Here is a 15,682-nt window from a genome sequence, read left to right as displayed (position 1 = left end):
TATTACAGGCTGGGGTTTAAAACATGACCACAAATTTCTTGGCATGCCTTCCATCCAGAGGTGGGGTCTTGTTCTCTTCCCTTGGGTCTGGACTGACTGTGACTGCTTTGACTAATAGAGTATTGTGGAAGTGAATGGTATGTGACTTCTGAGGCTGGGTCATAAAAGGCCATGCTACTGCCTCTGTGCTGGCTGGGAGCTTGCACTTTTGGAGCCTGATTGCCGTTTAAGAAGACTGTCTTGGGACTGCCATTCTGGAGAGGCCACATGGAGGTGTTCCTATTGACAGTCCCAGCTGAGCCTGTCCTCCAACCTTACCTGCCCAGGCACCAGACAGGTGAGCGAAGAAGCCATCCTGGAAGTGGGTTCTGTAACCCCAGCCGTTTCAGATCTCAGCCACTGGAGTCCTCCCCAGCAGTTCAAGTCATTTGAGCTGAGGCCGTGGACAAGAGCTGTCCAGTGGTTATTGTATGCCACTAAATTTTGGGGGCAGTTGATGCTCAGCAATAGACAACCAGAATGGCAGGTAATTCTTATTATCTTAAGATAAAAGTTTAGTTCTCTTTCACAGATGGGAAGTCAAGAGGTAGGCAGTCAGAGGTTGATTTGGTGACTTGATAGCAAGAACTCAGACCCCTTTCTCCTCCCTCCTGTCTGGAATGAGGACCTGATGGGTGGAGCTCCAGCTGCCATCTTGAATCAGAAGACAATCTTGAGGATGAGAAGAAAGAGCTGAAAGGACCCTGGGTCTCTGATGAGAAACAGTGATATAAACTTTTTCTATTTTGTTTAAGCCAAAATATAGCCAAAATAATGCTAACAGATACAGAATTTGAATACATGAGTTTAGAACTTAGGAGATCAGCTATGCTAGAGCTAAAGGTTTGAGAGTTTTCAAAATAAAAGTGGTAGCTGAAGTCCTGAGGGAGGTGAGATGGCTTAAAAAGGGCATAGGGTAAGAAGAAAGGATAGTCAAGGAAAGAACCTGGAGGAATACTAGCAGTTAAAGAGAGCAGGGAGGAGAGGCCAGAGGACAGGCCTGTAGGAGGGGATAAAAAGGCAGAGAGAAACCCTGGACAGAAGATATATAGTGGACAGAAGATATATAGTGAACTGGCCCCTTCCCACCTGTGGCTGGGTTGGGAGTCCCTCTTGGTGTCCCTTGTATTGTACTGCTAACTGGGTGCTTTCTTTCCATATTGTAAGGCACTGTTTCCATGTGGGCCTCAGAAGGAAGCTGCTTGAAGTTTGGGGTCAATTGTTAGTCCTCTTTGTTGGCGCAGTGCCTTTGACGGTGACTGGCATGTAGTGAGCAGGCAATAAATATTTGCAAGCTGAACTGAACTGCTCTTGGCAAGGAAGTCAGGGGAAGGGAGGGTTTCAGGAAGGAGGGAGTGTTTTGCGGTGCCAAATGCCCAGAACAATCGAGTAAGATAAGGCCTGTACAGGGCTGGTTGCATTTAGCTCAGTGTATCTGGCAATTGGTGACCTTGGGAGAAGTGTTTTCATTGAGAGGTAGGCGTAGAAAGCATCTGCAGTGGGACTGGGGGACTGGGCTGGGCGGCTCTCTTGGGAAGGAAAGGGGGGAGATGCGGAGGGAGGGATTTTATTTACATTTTCTATTTAATCACATTTATAGGCAGAGAGCAGGGAACCTGAGGAGGGAGCGTCCCCTGACCGCTGCAGGACCCCGTGTGCCTCCCCTTCTCGGAGTTGATGACGCTGTTGTCTTTCTGCCCTGGTGTGGCCCTTACTCGTCTCCTGCTCTGTGACCTCTCCAGCGTTGTTTTAGTAGCTAACTCACTGTTTAACTGTCTGTAGGTGTTTCTTCCCGTCAACTAAAATCAAAGTTTCTGGAAAGCGGAGCCCATTCACAGGCCGCTGTGTATAAAGGAGGAGCTCAGTCGGTGCCTGCTGCCTTTCCCTTCTCAGTCAATGCTTCCTGAAAAAGTTTGAGCTGGAAACGGTATGGATTAGTATGAGATGATGCTCCTACTTGGTGACATGGTTTCATAACAGCAGAGGAGGGTCTCACCACTAGAAAGTGGGACCCCTGCAGTGGGAAATGAAGACTTCTGAGGAGAGAAGGGATTGGGTGAACGTGGCCTTTTAGGAATAACACTGGCAACGGTGAGCAGGAAGTCTGGAGGAAGGAGAGGGATTAGGTAAGCTGGGGCATGGGTGAGGGCAGGTGTTTTGCATGTTTTGCATGTTTTGCAGCATCAGATAATGAAAGCAGATGAGTCAAAAGCGTTTGCCCATATGGCCATTTTATTCCATGCTCATATAATACAACGATCTTATAAACCTAATTTAAATTCTTTGATGAATTCAAAGCGTGGCTGCCTTCCCCTTAAAACAGATCCTGTGGCTTGGCTCACTCTTTGAAAATTTAAGGAAAGCCTGTTTGTTGCAGTCGGAAAGCAAAAGAGCCAAAGTGGAGGCCCTTTGAGCTGGCTGCTCTGGTGGAGGGGAGGGGTGGCGTCCCAGGTTAGCTTACTGGTATGGGGTCCAGCTGCTGGTCCAGAAGCCCAGTTTATCAGTGGCTCAAGGGAGTTGATTGATGCCTGCTAACCAAGCTGATGGGAGAAAGTGGCATAGATCGATGCTTCTCCAACATTAATGTGTGTAGGAACCACCTGGGGGAAGGGAGATCGCCTTAAAATGCAGATTTTGATTCTGTTTGGCTGGGGTGGGGCCTGAGATTCTGCATTTCTAACCAGCTCCCCACCACACTCTGAGTAGCAAGGATGTAAATCGGAGGCCAATTTTTCTAAACTTTTGGCATCTGTCAACACTGTCTCTTAACAACTGAAGGACTGCTTGAGGAGCACAGCCGCCCACAAAGAGCCCCACAGCTTTCCAAGTTACAACTTTATTGGCCTGGGCATCAATGGCTCAGGGTACACATTTCTTTGGTTAAGCTCCCAGCCTGATGGGGGACCTGGTGACCTTGTTTGGCTCTCTCTGTGTCCCACGTCTTTCCCAGAGATTCATTGGGAAATCATTTCCAAGGATTGGCCCCTTACTTAGGGGTTTTAAGCCAGTCCTTTTTCTGGTTAATCCTTCCTGGTTTCATTCTGTCTAGGTGACTCCCCAGGGGTTGGGATGTACTGGCCACAGTGTTTACATGATAAATAAAAGGAATCACATTTAAAAATAAATAATCCCATCTTGGAAACAGAGATGTAGGGCAGTAGGAGAACTGAGAAGGGCTGCTGGAGCAGTTCCTCGTTGAGCCTCCTGGGGGCAGCACGGGGCAGCATCGCCCACCAAGCCCTGGTGCCCGACCCCGTCTACCTTCAGTTGCCCAAAGCTCTCTGAGCTGCTTCCCTGAGCCTCGTTTGGTGCCAGTGGGCTGCAGATTTGGGTTCTGCCTGGCCTGTCATTGGTTTTGGCCGCCTGGTTGGCATCATGTGGATCACCAGTCCCTGGGCGCCGGGAGACTAGAGAGGCACCATTGAAACTCAGGCCCCTGTTTGGTTTTGTTGTTGAAGGGGCTAGGCAGTTTTTGGCGCTCCATCTAGATTTTCTGTCATGCTTCCTATTAATATCCTGATACATAAAAATAAAAATCACAAAATATAATTGCCTATAAAAACCCAAGAATATAATTGCCTTAATTTTTTTTTCTTTTTTTAAGGTTTTTCTAGAGAAAACTTTCTGGGGTCCTCTTGGCCCTCCAGGGGAGGAGGCAGAGAGGAGGGAGAGAGGGGAGGGCTGCTGGATCCTTGAGCTCCAGCTCTGGGTCCAAGGTTTCTGGGGAACCAGCCTCTTTCTTAGACCATGATTTTACCCTCACACCGCAAACGTTTGCCTTCCCTGCAGGGAAGGGTTTAAAAAAACCCCAATGAGTGTAAAATCCCAAAACCCCAATGAGTGTAAAATCCCAACGCATCCCCTTGTTTTTCCTTTGTCTCTCTCTCTCCCTCTCTCTCTCTCTCCCTCTCTCTCTCTCTCTCTCTCTCTCTCTCTCTCTCTCTCTCTCTGCCCCTGAACATCTTAAACAGTTTTACTTTCTGATAGGAAGCTCAGGCCAGCAGCCACCCCCTGCCAGAGAGCCGAGCCGGCGGCGTGGGCGCGTCAGCCCTGCGGGTTCCGCTCGCTCCGCAGACGCAGACTCGGGAACCGTGGGGCTCCCTGGGGCTTAGGAGGGACACTGGCTCTTCAGTTTCCTCTTCTCCACCCCCAGGCGCAAGGCCTGAAGGAGCTTGTCCTTGTTGTTCAGGATGTTGTATTCGGAGAGCTTCACCAGCCTGTCAAAGGCGTCCTCCGTGTATGTCAGCTCCTTGGTGGCATAGGGAGATTGGGGGCCATAAATGTCAACCTGGCCCTTCTCCAGCTCTTCGGGGCTCCGCTCCACACCTGGGAGGCCACAGAAGGACTCACTGCAGCTCCTTATTAGGTTAGGTTATAAAGACTTGATTCCATATCTCTCCCTGAGGCCTACCCCTGCACACACGGACACACACATGCATGCGAATGTGCATATGCCTGCACACACACACATTCATGCACGCACACAACCATGCACCCTTATGCGTGCACACTCAGGTACACACCCACATTCACTTGTGCACACCCACAGGCACACTCACGCGTGCACATGTGCAAACACACCTCAGGGCGGGGGTGCACCTTATCCATTTTAGGACGGTCCCCGGGCCAAACACACTGGCACATAGTTGGATCACAATAAATGCTGCATGAATAAATGGGTAGGGGGTGCGCTTGCTAGCTTGTAGAGGTGGTCTGTTCTTCCTTGTCAAAGCCAAAGTTGACTGACACTGGAGCTAAGCCCGGCTTCCCCAACAGCGCTATGAGAAGACTACAAGTCTAAAAACAGGCACTCTCATTGGGTGCTGGGAACCACGTGTGGAGGCAGCTTACCTGGGGCCTTGTACTTCTGGAAGGTGTCGTTGATGAGTGGGAAAAAGATCACGATGGGGGCATTGGGGTCCTGGGGGTTCTCCATCAGGTAGCATTCCTTGAGATTCTCATCACTGTCTTGCAGCTCATATTTGGGGAAGGGGATGCTCTGCACGGTGCAGTACTCACAGGTTTGTTTCATGGGCTAGAATATCATAGGAGGACATGCTTGAGTGTGGAGAGATAAGAAACACAGAGTTCTTAGATCTATCCAGAAGTAAAAGCTCTATCCAGAAGTAAAATGGACAGAGCCCTTTTGGTGATATTTCACCCAGACACAGACCCGAGTGGATGTGAAAGCAGCCTGGGAATTGTGGGTGACCAGGCCCCTGTGAGATGTCATGGACTTTGGACATCACCGGGCTGGAAAGGATTTTCAGAGGGTGTCTTTATAAAACTGATGGAAGTGAAAGAGCACTGGACTTAGAGGGTCAGAATCCCATTAGTTCTGCCCCTGTTCCCTGCTCTCTGGCTGTGTGACCTCAAGCAAATCACTTATCCTCTCTGTGCTTCAGTTTCCTTATCAATAACATGAGGAAATAGCAGCTGTGGTGTTTATCTCAATGAGCTGACATAAGGAGCAGATGACGCATGAGAAAGGGCATTGCCACATCTCTTACAAACTTAGGGCACAGTGTTTTCATCATCCTTCCTGTTGGTCTACACCCCCGTGCCCTGGCTTTAGGATAGGACAGGATAAACTAGGCCCCCCAAAACTAGCGTCTCTCCTTAAAAGGGCCAGAACTTTTCAAAAGTAAATAAAAATAAACAAAAGCCTCTGGCTTAGGATCTTTAGTGCAATTATGTGGAGGAATATATGCCTTTGTAAGGGGAGGGGTGCGTGATTATTTTGAAAATAAGACATTCCAAGCTCTTGAAATGCGGTACAAAGCTTTAGCATGGACTGGGCTCTCTTAGGGTTATTTTTTAAAACTCTTTTTTTTCCCCCCTCCTACGTTTGCTGAAGAATAGCCAAATATGGCAAAAGCTCAAATCCAAGAATAAAATTGGAATTTGCTAAGTGCATCTACACAACACTCTGCCCCGCAGTGTGTGGGGCCAGCTGGCACCCCCCCTAAAGTTTGTCTGTCTACTCTCACATCACGCATGGCAGCCCTGCTGCTTGAGCTCCTCAGATGCCACGTTGGGAGCGCCCCTTCTCCTATTTCACAGCTGGTGGAGACACCCGGGTTCCGCAGCCCTCATTCTGCAGCCCTGATTCAGCAGCTGGCCTCAGGCGCCCTTGCTCAGGGTGGAGCCTTTCTTTGATGCACTTGCCTTTGTCTGGGACCCGGCACAGTAATTGAGGTGGATGATGACGTCGACGTTTCTCTCTGGCCTTAGGAGGGGCGGGTAGCAGGAGTTGACAAAGAATGCAGTGTCCAGAAGGCACAAGTGGTTCACCGACTGTGTCAGCTGGTTTGGGAAACAGTCGAGCACTGTGTCTGAAAGCCAAGCCTTCCGGTTACCCACAGGCCAGAGCAGCCGGGTCTCAGTGAATGGTCAGGGGACCTGGCAGGCATGGAGTACCCTGCTGGGAACGTCCCTCTGTCAGCCTGGGCCTCCAGCACCCTCTGTTCTGGCCAGGACCCTCCCAGTGAGTCTCAGGGGCCCCTCTGGGTGGGCTGCAAAAGAACAGCATTTTCTTGGGGTTTTAGCAACTTTTATATGGAATATGCACAAAAACCCTCTATGACCCAGCCATAGAACTTGTGGAGGTGGCAGGGCTTAAAACCATCCTATAATTAGGGCAAACCCTGGGCTCAGAACCAGCTGCCTTTGCCCCGGAGGGTGAGGACCATTCGGCTCAAGCAACCATGTGCAGGCTGTGGCCAAATGAAATACCAGAGAAGGCGGGAAGTCAACCTCAGAGTCTTTGAGGGATGGGAAAAGGTGCAGAAGTAAAGCTGATAGACCATGGTTTGGGCCTGGCTCTGCTACTTAGCACTTTGGGGGGGGGGTCTTGAGCTCAGCCATCTCTGCCCAACTCCTGGGGCCACCATTCACATTGAGTCTGTGTAAAAGGCACCCCCACAGCACTACTGCAGAAAGTTTCACCATTGCTTGTACAGATTCAGTTCATTAAATACCCACACTGCTCCCTGTTCAAGGCAACACCTAACTGGAATACACCGTGGGGGGTGTCTGCCACCTGACCCAATTAACACGGTCAGAGGAGTTCAAATCCATTCTCTGTGGCAGCCTGGGCATCCACTTCTCTGTCCTGCAAGCAGAGGCAGCCCCAGGAGCAGCCCAGGCTGGGGTACCTTTCCACTTGGAGAACTGGTCATTCTGGAGGTAGTCAGTGTGCAGCTGCAGCCCCCGCAGGAAGTTGTGGAACTCAGACACAAAGGTCCGGAAAGTGAGGATCTCACGGAAAGTATTAGACAGCCACGACCCTGGGATCACCACTGACGTCTCCAGGACGGTGGCATCACATTTGGGGATTTCAGGCAGGAGCCCCTCATCTTCTGCAGGGGAGAGGAGAATTGGGAGGCAAGTTACAAGAGTTGGGGTGCCATAGATTGCCCAGTTCAGCATTGCATGGCTGCCTAGCCTCCGCGGCCAGCTGTTGTAAGTGCAGTTCACACCTTCCTTGCCTAGCTCTCAAGGCCCTGTCCTTGGAGCCAGGAGGACCCAGGTGAGAGGCGTAGAATAGGAATGGGGTAGTGGAGACAGACAGGGAGGGTGGCAGGCAAGGAGGAGTCCCAGGCAGGACGGGGAGTCTAGAAGAGAGACCTTAGACTGTGCTCACAGGTCCTACCCTCATCAGCTCCCCTGGGCACCGTGCCAGCCCTGTCACGTCTACTTCACAGTGGCTCCACACTTCCCCTGACCAGGCCAGGGCTGCCCCCCAGGCTTGCGGCTGGGCCTTGGCACAGGTGTCTCCATCTGCATTCACCCTCCTCTCCAGGCAGGTAAGACTCTATAGGCCCCCATGCCTTCCCATCTCTGTGGGCCTTAGGGACTACTCTGAGAGATGTGACAGGTCAGTCTGGCCCTCAATTCATGACCCTTCCCGATGACCCAACCATGAGGGGCAGCCGCGGGGTCACCCACCGATGTCGTGCACTCTCTCCCTCGTCCATTTGTGGAAAAACTCCTCCGAGGTGTGGGACAGATTCCAGGCATCCAGCAGGTTCAGAGAGAAGATGCTGCTCCATAAACCTAGGGAGATGGGCCAGGATGGGCATCTTAGAGTCAGGGGCCAGCCCAGGAGCCCTGGGTCCATCCCAGCACTGACTGGTTCTGCCTTGGCCTTGATCCCCCTCCAAGTCGGGCTGCTCAGAGGGTGGGATGGACTTCTGTTTCCCTCTCCCCACTGTGTAGCAGGTGTCTGCTGGACACACATAGCTGCTGGCTCCTGGCCCTCAGCTCTTCTCTCTCCCTCAGTGCTGGAAGAGCATACAAAGGTGTAGGACACAGCCCCAGCAGGGACTTAATGTGGATGGGCATCGGCTTCAAGTTCAAGTCCAGAGTCCACCACTATCACAAGTTAATACCCCTAAAGGATTTAGGACAGTGCTGGTATGTGGTGAGCACTCACTAAATGTAATGCTACCTCCTATTATGATGATTTTTAAATGTAACACATTAATAATAAAGCTCATACGAGATCTTTCACATACATTGACCCATCTGATCCTTTATAAGGTAGGTTTTACTCTTAAGGCCAATTTACAGAAGAGAAAACTGAGGCTAAGAGAGGTGAGGTAACTTTACCACAGCTATTCAACAAGAAGCCAGGGTTAAAACCCATGTGTCTTAACTGCAGCTCTCTGCACCACATGTCCAATGAGTGGAGGAGACAAACAGCATATTTCAGAGGAAGGGCAGGCCGCAGTGGGCTAGGGGCTTATAGGCAGGCTCCACAGAAGAAATGGGGCTTGAACTGGATCTTCTGGGATGGGTTGGAGAGAGAGAAATGGAGGGAGGTGGGTGCAGAACAATTAGTTTAAATACAGGCAAAGCTACTGTTGAGGCCGTAAAGATGGGTCTGTTTTTTGAGGTTGATCTCTGATAGATGTAGTTCAGACCCTGAAGGGAAGAACCGTAAGAGGGGACATTGCCGGGTCAGGCCCCTGCCCACAGTGGACCTGGCTTCTGAAAGATCACGGTGGGGAGGGAGCAGGGCTAGGCTTCCCCAGGGACTCGGCCCATCACCCAGTGGTCCCCTCTGGCTCCTGCGATCCCAGGGCTTGGGGCAGGTCCTCGGAAGCAGATGCTCAGCTGCCTGCCTGGGGCTGAAGCGCTGGAGTTGCAGAAGCTGTGATCTCAGCCTGCTACTCCCAGTCTGGTTCTGAGCTGACCCCAGAGAGAAACCACTGGAGGCCAGTATGTTGGGACAGTCCTCTTTGGTCTCCAGTGGCTTAGGGGTCCCTGACAGGCCCTTGGGGGCCCAAGGGTCCTCAGGGAGATTGGAGCCGTCCTCAAGGCCTGTCTGGGGGTGGGTTTGGGAGAGTGTCCTGGGATGATGTGATGCTGGAAAATGCTAGGAGGGCCACATGCTCAAGGGGTAGCCCCAAACCAGCCCCACTACCTGGGACAAGATCCTGCGGGACTCTAGTGTGCCTCCCTGCAAGTCCTCTAACCCGAAGGTGGTGCCTGCCCAGCGTGGGGTGGGGTGCCCATGGGAGCCCCCCAGCCAGGAGGCACCTAGCATGTAGCACATCCGAGACTCGGGGATCCTCTTCATCAGCCGCCCCATGAAGAATTCGGAGCCGAAGAGCTCGGTGGGGATGAAGGCTCCGTACTTCTGCAGGCCCACCTCATAGGGGGAGAACTCGCACCACTCTGCACATGAACAAGCAGGGCAGGGGTCGGTCCCAGGCAGGGGAGAGCCCTCCCTCCTGGTCTGCGTTGGGTCTGCACTGGCTCCCGGGCCCAGGGGAGCTGGGGACAGGGAGGCTGCATTTCCCCCCTAGGCCACATGGGGGCACTGTCTGCTCAGGATGCGAGGTTTCTGCCGGCAGGTGTGAAGACTCAGGTTCGCAGCCCAAGTGGGGAACAAAACTGACCCAAAGCAAGCAGGTATTTTGAGTCCCTCCCTGTGGGCAACTTAAGTAATATCTAAGACCCTTTCCTTTTGTGACCTTTATTTCCCCCGTCCCATCAAATGCGGGCCCAGGGAAGCCACGGGACTCACCTGCCCCCCATAACTCAATACCCTCCCCCCTCCCCACAAAGCAGGGCAGATTTCTTCAGCTGTTAGCACAGCCTTTTGACGTGCAGTTGGCAGAAGTATGGTGGGATGGGGAGACCTGGAAGTGCTGGGTTCTTTGCCCGCTAAGAAGGGACCCCCCTGGTAAATCGCTAGCCACCAGGTTACCTCTGAAATCCTTGTTGCTTACATCATCCTTGACATTAATGGTGAGGTAGATGGGCAGAGGGTTCTGGCCCCGGCACAGAGCAGCTCGCTGCTCTGACAGTTTGCATTCGTTTCTCTGCAGGAAAAGGAAATGGTTGGAGAAGAAGCAGACAAGTAGCCTGGAGGACAGCACAGAATGAGGACTCCATCTTGGTCCCAGGAGCCTGGTTCCTGGCCCCTGAATGTCCCAGGTAAGGCCTGGCTGTCCTGCATATTTGGCGCCAGGCAACCCCTCTCTTAAAATGTAACCACAGAATGCACTACTCATCCCTGGGCTGTCTACCACCCCAGACAGCCGGCTTTGGCCCCTCCTCTATAGATGAAGGGGGTGGGACCAGATCTGCAGCTTAGGGGTATCCCTCAGAGTCCCAGGGTCACTTGAGGTCTTGGAGGTGGAGGATGAAGGGGCAGGGGTTGGACAGACCAGCAATGCCCTTCTCTGTTCTCATCATCTTCCCTCCACTTAAAGAGGAGCGACTCTACTTTTTTTTCTGCTTGACCTGTTGGGCTCCCTCGTAAAATTTGGTTTGGGGTTTAAAAAAAAGTTTTTCTTCCTCCCTCCCTCCCTTCCTTCCCTCCTTCCTTTTCTTTCTTTCTTGTTTTGACTAGATGGTAGCCAAGGTCTCCCTGAGTGCCTGCTCTCTGCTCTCTGTAATCAGACCAGCCCTGCAGATCAGCCTGGGTCACGGGCCACCTCCCACCTCAGCCAGTGTAGACGAGGCAGGATGGAGATCTAGCTGTCTGGGCTCTGGCCTCTGGGTGACAGTCCATGGTGACCCAAGTGTGTGAAGGCCATGGAACTTGTGTGGGATGATAAACACAAATGTGGGCTGAACAACTCTTGGGCATATAGAGCGCCTGCCGTAACTGGGTCCAGAGATCTGGGCATCAAAGAGCTGACCATCCTGAAAGTGGAGCAATCACAGACTTGGGGAAGAGCCCAGTGCACCCTCATTGTCCAGGGGGCCCGAGGGAAAGTGGCTCCTGCCTTGGCCAGAATGTAAGAACAGAGGCCTCCCAATATCAACTCTAAACTGAATCGGAGTTTTCCTGGCATCCCCATTTCCCTGTACCAAACCTCAGGTAATGCCCAGACTTCTGATATAGAACTCATAGAGCTTTCTGCTTCATCACATGGGGCCTTAACTATTTTTAAAAATATTAATTACCACTCACTCATGTAATCCCCATTTAACAGATAGTAAGGAGCAGGGCCAGAATTACAATCCCATCCTGCCAACACCTTCAGCCTCTGCTTCATCATGAGGACAGATTAGATGGTGAGTTATCAAAGGGGCAGAATGGGGTGGGATTCATCAGAAGCTGTGAGCACTTCGAGTTGGAAATCAGGCTAATTCATGTCTGAATCCCATTGCCCAGCACAGTTCCTGGAATGCAGGATGTACTTAATTTTGTTGAAAGAATGAATGGGGGGAATGAATGAGTGTTGAAGATGATGTTCAGGTCATCTTTGTGGCTTGAAGTATCTGGGTTTTGAGTTTCCTGGAAGATGGGATGTACTAGAAAATACATAACTTGCTGCCTCTCCTCCTTTTGGCATGAAGAACTCTCCAGGGACCTTTGAGAGGAGGGCAGACAGCCATGGGCCTGGATAGAGGGTAGGTGGAAAGTTCTGCCAAGCAAAGGCCAAAGTTGGTTCCTCTCTGGAGTCCATACATCCAGAAGTGTCCAGGTGTTTGCTGAGCCCTCCCTGATGTCCCAGATCACATTATCCCATGGGGATCCCACCGCTCCACCATATCCTAAATGGGTCTCATGGCAGCTGGGTCCCAACACAGGCTAGTTCTCTTGTTGGGCACATATTGACAGTGCCATTGGAGCTCACAGCAGGAAGAAACCTCATAGGGCCCATTGCCTGTGTGGTGGCCATGAGAACAAGCCCTGCAGACCCCCAGCTACCGAGACTGTATTTGACCAAGGGCCCTGGCTGCTACACTCTGAAATCCATCGCTGAGTTTGTGCTGAAGCTACACTTCCCATCGGCTGCTCCCAGCCCATGACCTACTGCAGCAGGGATACTGAGGCAGGCCCATTATGGGGGAGTCGGGACCCCTCTGATGGCCACCTTTGGTGAGAGGACTTTCCCAGGGCCTTGCCAAACCTCTCTCAGACCACACAGCAGTCTAGGAAGCTTCCACCCAAACTTTCTTCCCTTTCTCCTCCACTAGAAGTCAGATTTGCCTCACAGACCGATGTTTCTCCAGCATTCCCAGCTTCCTCCTCATTTCCTCTCACAGATATTTCCTCTAATAGAATTTTTTGCATGTTTAAAACCATCTTGGCATCTGTTTCTCAGAAGACGTGCTGTGTCTCTGCAGGGCTGCACCTGAGCCACCCCCAACATGAGGGTCTCACTCATACTCTAAAGGATTTGTGGGAAGACAATCCCACCATCTTCATCCATCATGCACTGGGCACCTCATGGTTCTTACAGCCTGAGGATATATCTGCAAGTCTAACTTAACACCTTTCTGCTGCAATTTAGGTCCAGACCCTCCTGATGAAGAAAGAGAGCTGGACATCCAGCTGGGGCAAGGAGGGGCCCAAGAGAAGCTGAGCACTCACCTTATCCCCTAGACAGGCCTCGATCAGCAGCCCCCAGAAGTCTGTAAAGGTGACCTTGTAGCCTTCCTGGCTACGTTGCCAAAGCTCCTCCTTGGCTTTGAGGAGCTGGTCTGGGAACAGAGCAGGCATCTTGTCCTTTACCACGTGTCTCCGGGCCTCGAAGATGGCAGGTTCCAGGTTTTTAGAGGACCATTCGGGATCTTGGTACAAGGTACCCATGGTCCTGGAGAGAGACAGGCATTGCTGATAGAGCTGCCCCAGGTTCAGTCAAGCCTTGACCCTGGTGGGAGAGAAGGTGGGCAGGCCAGCAGAAGCCCTAATTTGCCAGGAGAAGAGCTGGAAGGAAGGAAACCCGGGGCGGGGGGCTTTGAACATAACTACCGAGAAACAAAATTGCTACCATTTCTTGCACACCTATCCCGTGCTAGTATAACATATTGGTTAAGAGTGAGGATTCTGGAACAGATCTTCTGGTTTCAAAACCAGGCTCTGCCAATCAGCAGCTCAGTGATCTTGTCCATATCACTTACCCTCTCTTCACCTCAGTTTCTGTATCTGTGGAATGGGGAGAATTATAATAGTAGCTATTCATGGAGTTCTTGTGAAGATTAAATGAGTTAGTGTCAAGTGGTTAGAGCAATACATTGGCACGGTTGGTGAAAGTACAGGTTAACGGACAGATTTCCTTAAGAAAAAGCAACCTGCTTTCTATAAGGTTTACTCTGTTACTTTTATCCTTTTAAAAACCTTTAAAAAACAAAACATTAAAAATGGTCATTTTAAAAAGAATACTTCGCAGTTCTTTCCCCAGGCCGGGCAAACCCTCACCCTGGCTGCATCCGAGTTCCTCCCAGCCCCCTGCCCTGGGCCAGGAAGATGCAGGTGCCCTAGACCCTGATGGAAGCAAGTTTTCTCCCTTATCTACCATGAGGAGGTTAAGAACATGAACCCTGGAGTCAGACGGCCTGGGTTCAAATCCTAGCTCTACTATTTACTAGCTGAGTGATCCAGGGTGAATTGCTTTACTGCTCTGTGCCTTTGTTTCCCCGGCTATAAAATGAGCATGATGATAACACGTTCCTCATAGGGTTGCTGTGAGGAAAAATGAGATGCTCCATAGAAAGCAGAAAGCAGTCACCACATTGCTTGACACAGAGTCAGCGCTTGATACCTGTCAGCTCTTCCTTCTCTCCCATTTGGGTTGATGCCTCCTGGCCCCTGATGAGGAAGGCTCGACGCCAGGAGCCCTGAGGCTCTCCTAAGGTGAGTTCACGTCCACCTACTCAAATGAGAGTCACCCAGAGCTCCTCCAGGATGAGAGGCACAGCACGGACCCTAGAGGGCTCAAAGACCCATCAGACACGGAGAGAATTAGACACAGCACTGGCTGAGAGGCCTTGGGTGGTCGCAGGGGCCCTGCCACCCTGGGCCAGGGTGCATTATGAATTTTGTGGACTCTTTCCTCCATAAAAAATATTAAAAATTATATTTTATGACTGCATTGTACAAAGACAAATGTATTATTTCTTAAAACATTTTCCTCAACCTAGAAGTTCATGTTTTCTTCTGATTTTAAAAGGAATTAAAACACTGTGGTGGGCTGAGGCACTGCACTTCCTGTGGATAAGTCAACCTTTCCCTGGACTCACCAGCAGGGGCAACAGTGGGGAGCAAGGAGATGGGGGCCCTGGCAGCAGGCTGGCCAAGGAAGCTTGGAGGGCAGAGGGAGTGGGCAGGCAATGGATGGGGGGCCTGAAGTCCGGCCAGCCAGAGCAGTCCTGAAAGTGGGTGGCCGCGTCCTCCTAGCAGGATGGGGACTGTGGCACTAGCAGTTTGCCCACTGTTGGCTGCCATGCTCTTGTGTCCTTGCCCAGCCCCAGGAAATAGCAACATCAGGAACGGCCACCTTGTATAATGCCTCTTGTGTACCCAGTCCTGGGAGAGCCTCTTACAACAACCCCGTGAAGTAAGTGTTATTGTTATCCCTGCTTTTACAGATACAGAAACGGAGTCTCAGAGAAGTTGAGCTGAATGCCCAAGGTCACACAGCTATAAGTGGCAGAGCTGCCCAGACTCACTCCAGCTTGGAGGGGAGGAGGGGTCTCCACCAGAGCCTCCAGGCCGGCCTTTGCTGCTTGCTCTGGACTCCATGAGGCGGTGGCTCCCGGCTCCTTACCAGGTGGCCCCCGACAGGCCGGTGATATAGCTGGCACAGTTCAGGATGTTCAGCTTCTGCAGCCCCAGCAGGTGGCCGTACATGGAAGTCATGGATCTGGTCCCACCGCCGGTGGCCATGATGGCTATCAGCGGTACCTAGGGGGACACAGAGGCAGTCAGCTGGGGAGGGCTCCAGAGACAAGTGGGGTGGACGAAGCCTTGGAATGACAGACAGAGAGCTGGCCACAGAGAGAGAGAGTGGGGCACTGAGACTCCTGACACGCCCCACCTCCTGGCAGAGCTGGCGGGTCTAGAATGAGACCTTAGCTCCACATGCAATGGTTGGTGTCTATAAAGGGCTCTGAAGCCCAGCACGAGGCTTGACACCTTGTAGAAGGTCATGGCTGGAAGTTCTTAGCACTGTTGATCCAACTTCCTCAGTTAAAGGATGGTGACACTGGGGTCCAGAGGGGTGGGGGGCTTGCTCAAGAACCTAGCTGGTGTGCGATTCCTTGGTGGGGGCAAATCGGCATCCTTTGTAGATGGATTTAATGTCAGGGCACAGTAGGTGCTCAATACATACCATTTTCATAAGGGCAGGAGGAAATGAGTTATGAAGTGGGAAGGAGCAGGGTTGTCACC

At 51.7% G+C, this 15,682-nt stretch overlaps 1 protein-coding gene and 1 long non-coding RNA gene across 4 annotated transcripts in view; one reads left to right on the top strand and one right to left on the bottom strand.

Annotated features, from left to right (window-relative positions):
• The first annotated feature begins 1,646 nt into the window (after positions 1–1,646).
• On the top strand, positions 1,647–15,473 carry LOC119532128. Of its 3 annotated transcripts, none has more exons than XR_005216478.1 (4): positions 1,647–2,165; positions 10,380–10,488; positions 11,496–14,146; positions 14,881–15,473. It is a non-coding gene; the product is annotated as an uncharacterized LOC119532128 (long non-coding RNA). The 3 variants fall into 3 exon arrangements; XR_005216477.1 differs by lacking the exon at positions 14,881–15,473 and having other exon boundaries at positions 11,496–11,577; positions 12,804–14,366; XR_005216476.1 differs by lacking the exon at positions 14,881–15,473 and having other exon boundaries at positions 11,496–14,366.
• PLA2G4E (phospholipase A2 group IVE) overlaps positions 3,880–15,682 on the bottom strand; it is a 35,812-nt gene continuing 24,009 nt past the window's right edge. Inside the window, exons 12-20 of the mRNA XM_037834231.1 lie at positions 15,060–15,196; positions 12,884–13,106; positions 10,259–10,373; positions 9,586–9,723; positions 7,990–8,097; positions 7,197–7,400; positions 6,208–6,374; positions 4,891–5,074; positions 3,880–4,365 (exon numbers count right to left, since the gene is read on the bottom strand). Coding sequence (XP_037690159.1) covers positions 4,148–4,365; positions 4,891–5,074; positions 6,208–6,374; positions 7,197–7,400; positions 7,990–8,097; positions 9,586–9,723; positions 10,259–10,373; positions 12,884–13,106; positions 15,060–15,196 — 1,494 coding nt within the window. The 3' untranslated portion in view covers positions 3,880–4,147. The remainder of the gene's footprint in view (positions 4,366–4,890; positions 5,075–6,207; positions 6,375–7,196; positions 7,401–7,989; positions 8,098–9,585; positions 9,724–10,258; positions 10,374–12,883; positions 13,107–15,059; positions 15,197–15,682) is intronic.

The sequence above is a fragment of the Choloepus didactylus genome, chromosome 4, assembly GCF_015220235.1.
Source record: "Choloepus didactylus isolate mChoDid1 chromosome 4, mChoDid1.pri, whole genome shotgun sequence".
Taxonomy (NCBI): domain Eukaryota; kingdom Metazoa; phylum Chordata; class Mammalia; order Pilosa; family Megalonychidae; genus Choloepus; species Choloepus didactylus.
Note: the sequence above shows the minus strand (reverse complement) of the source record. Positions and strands in the feature narration are given on the sequence as shown.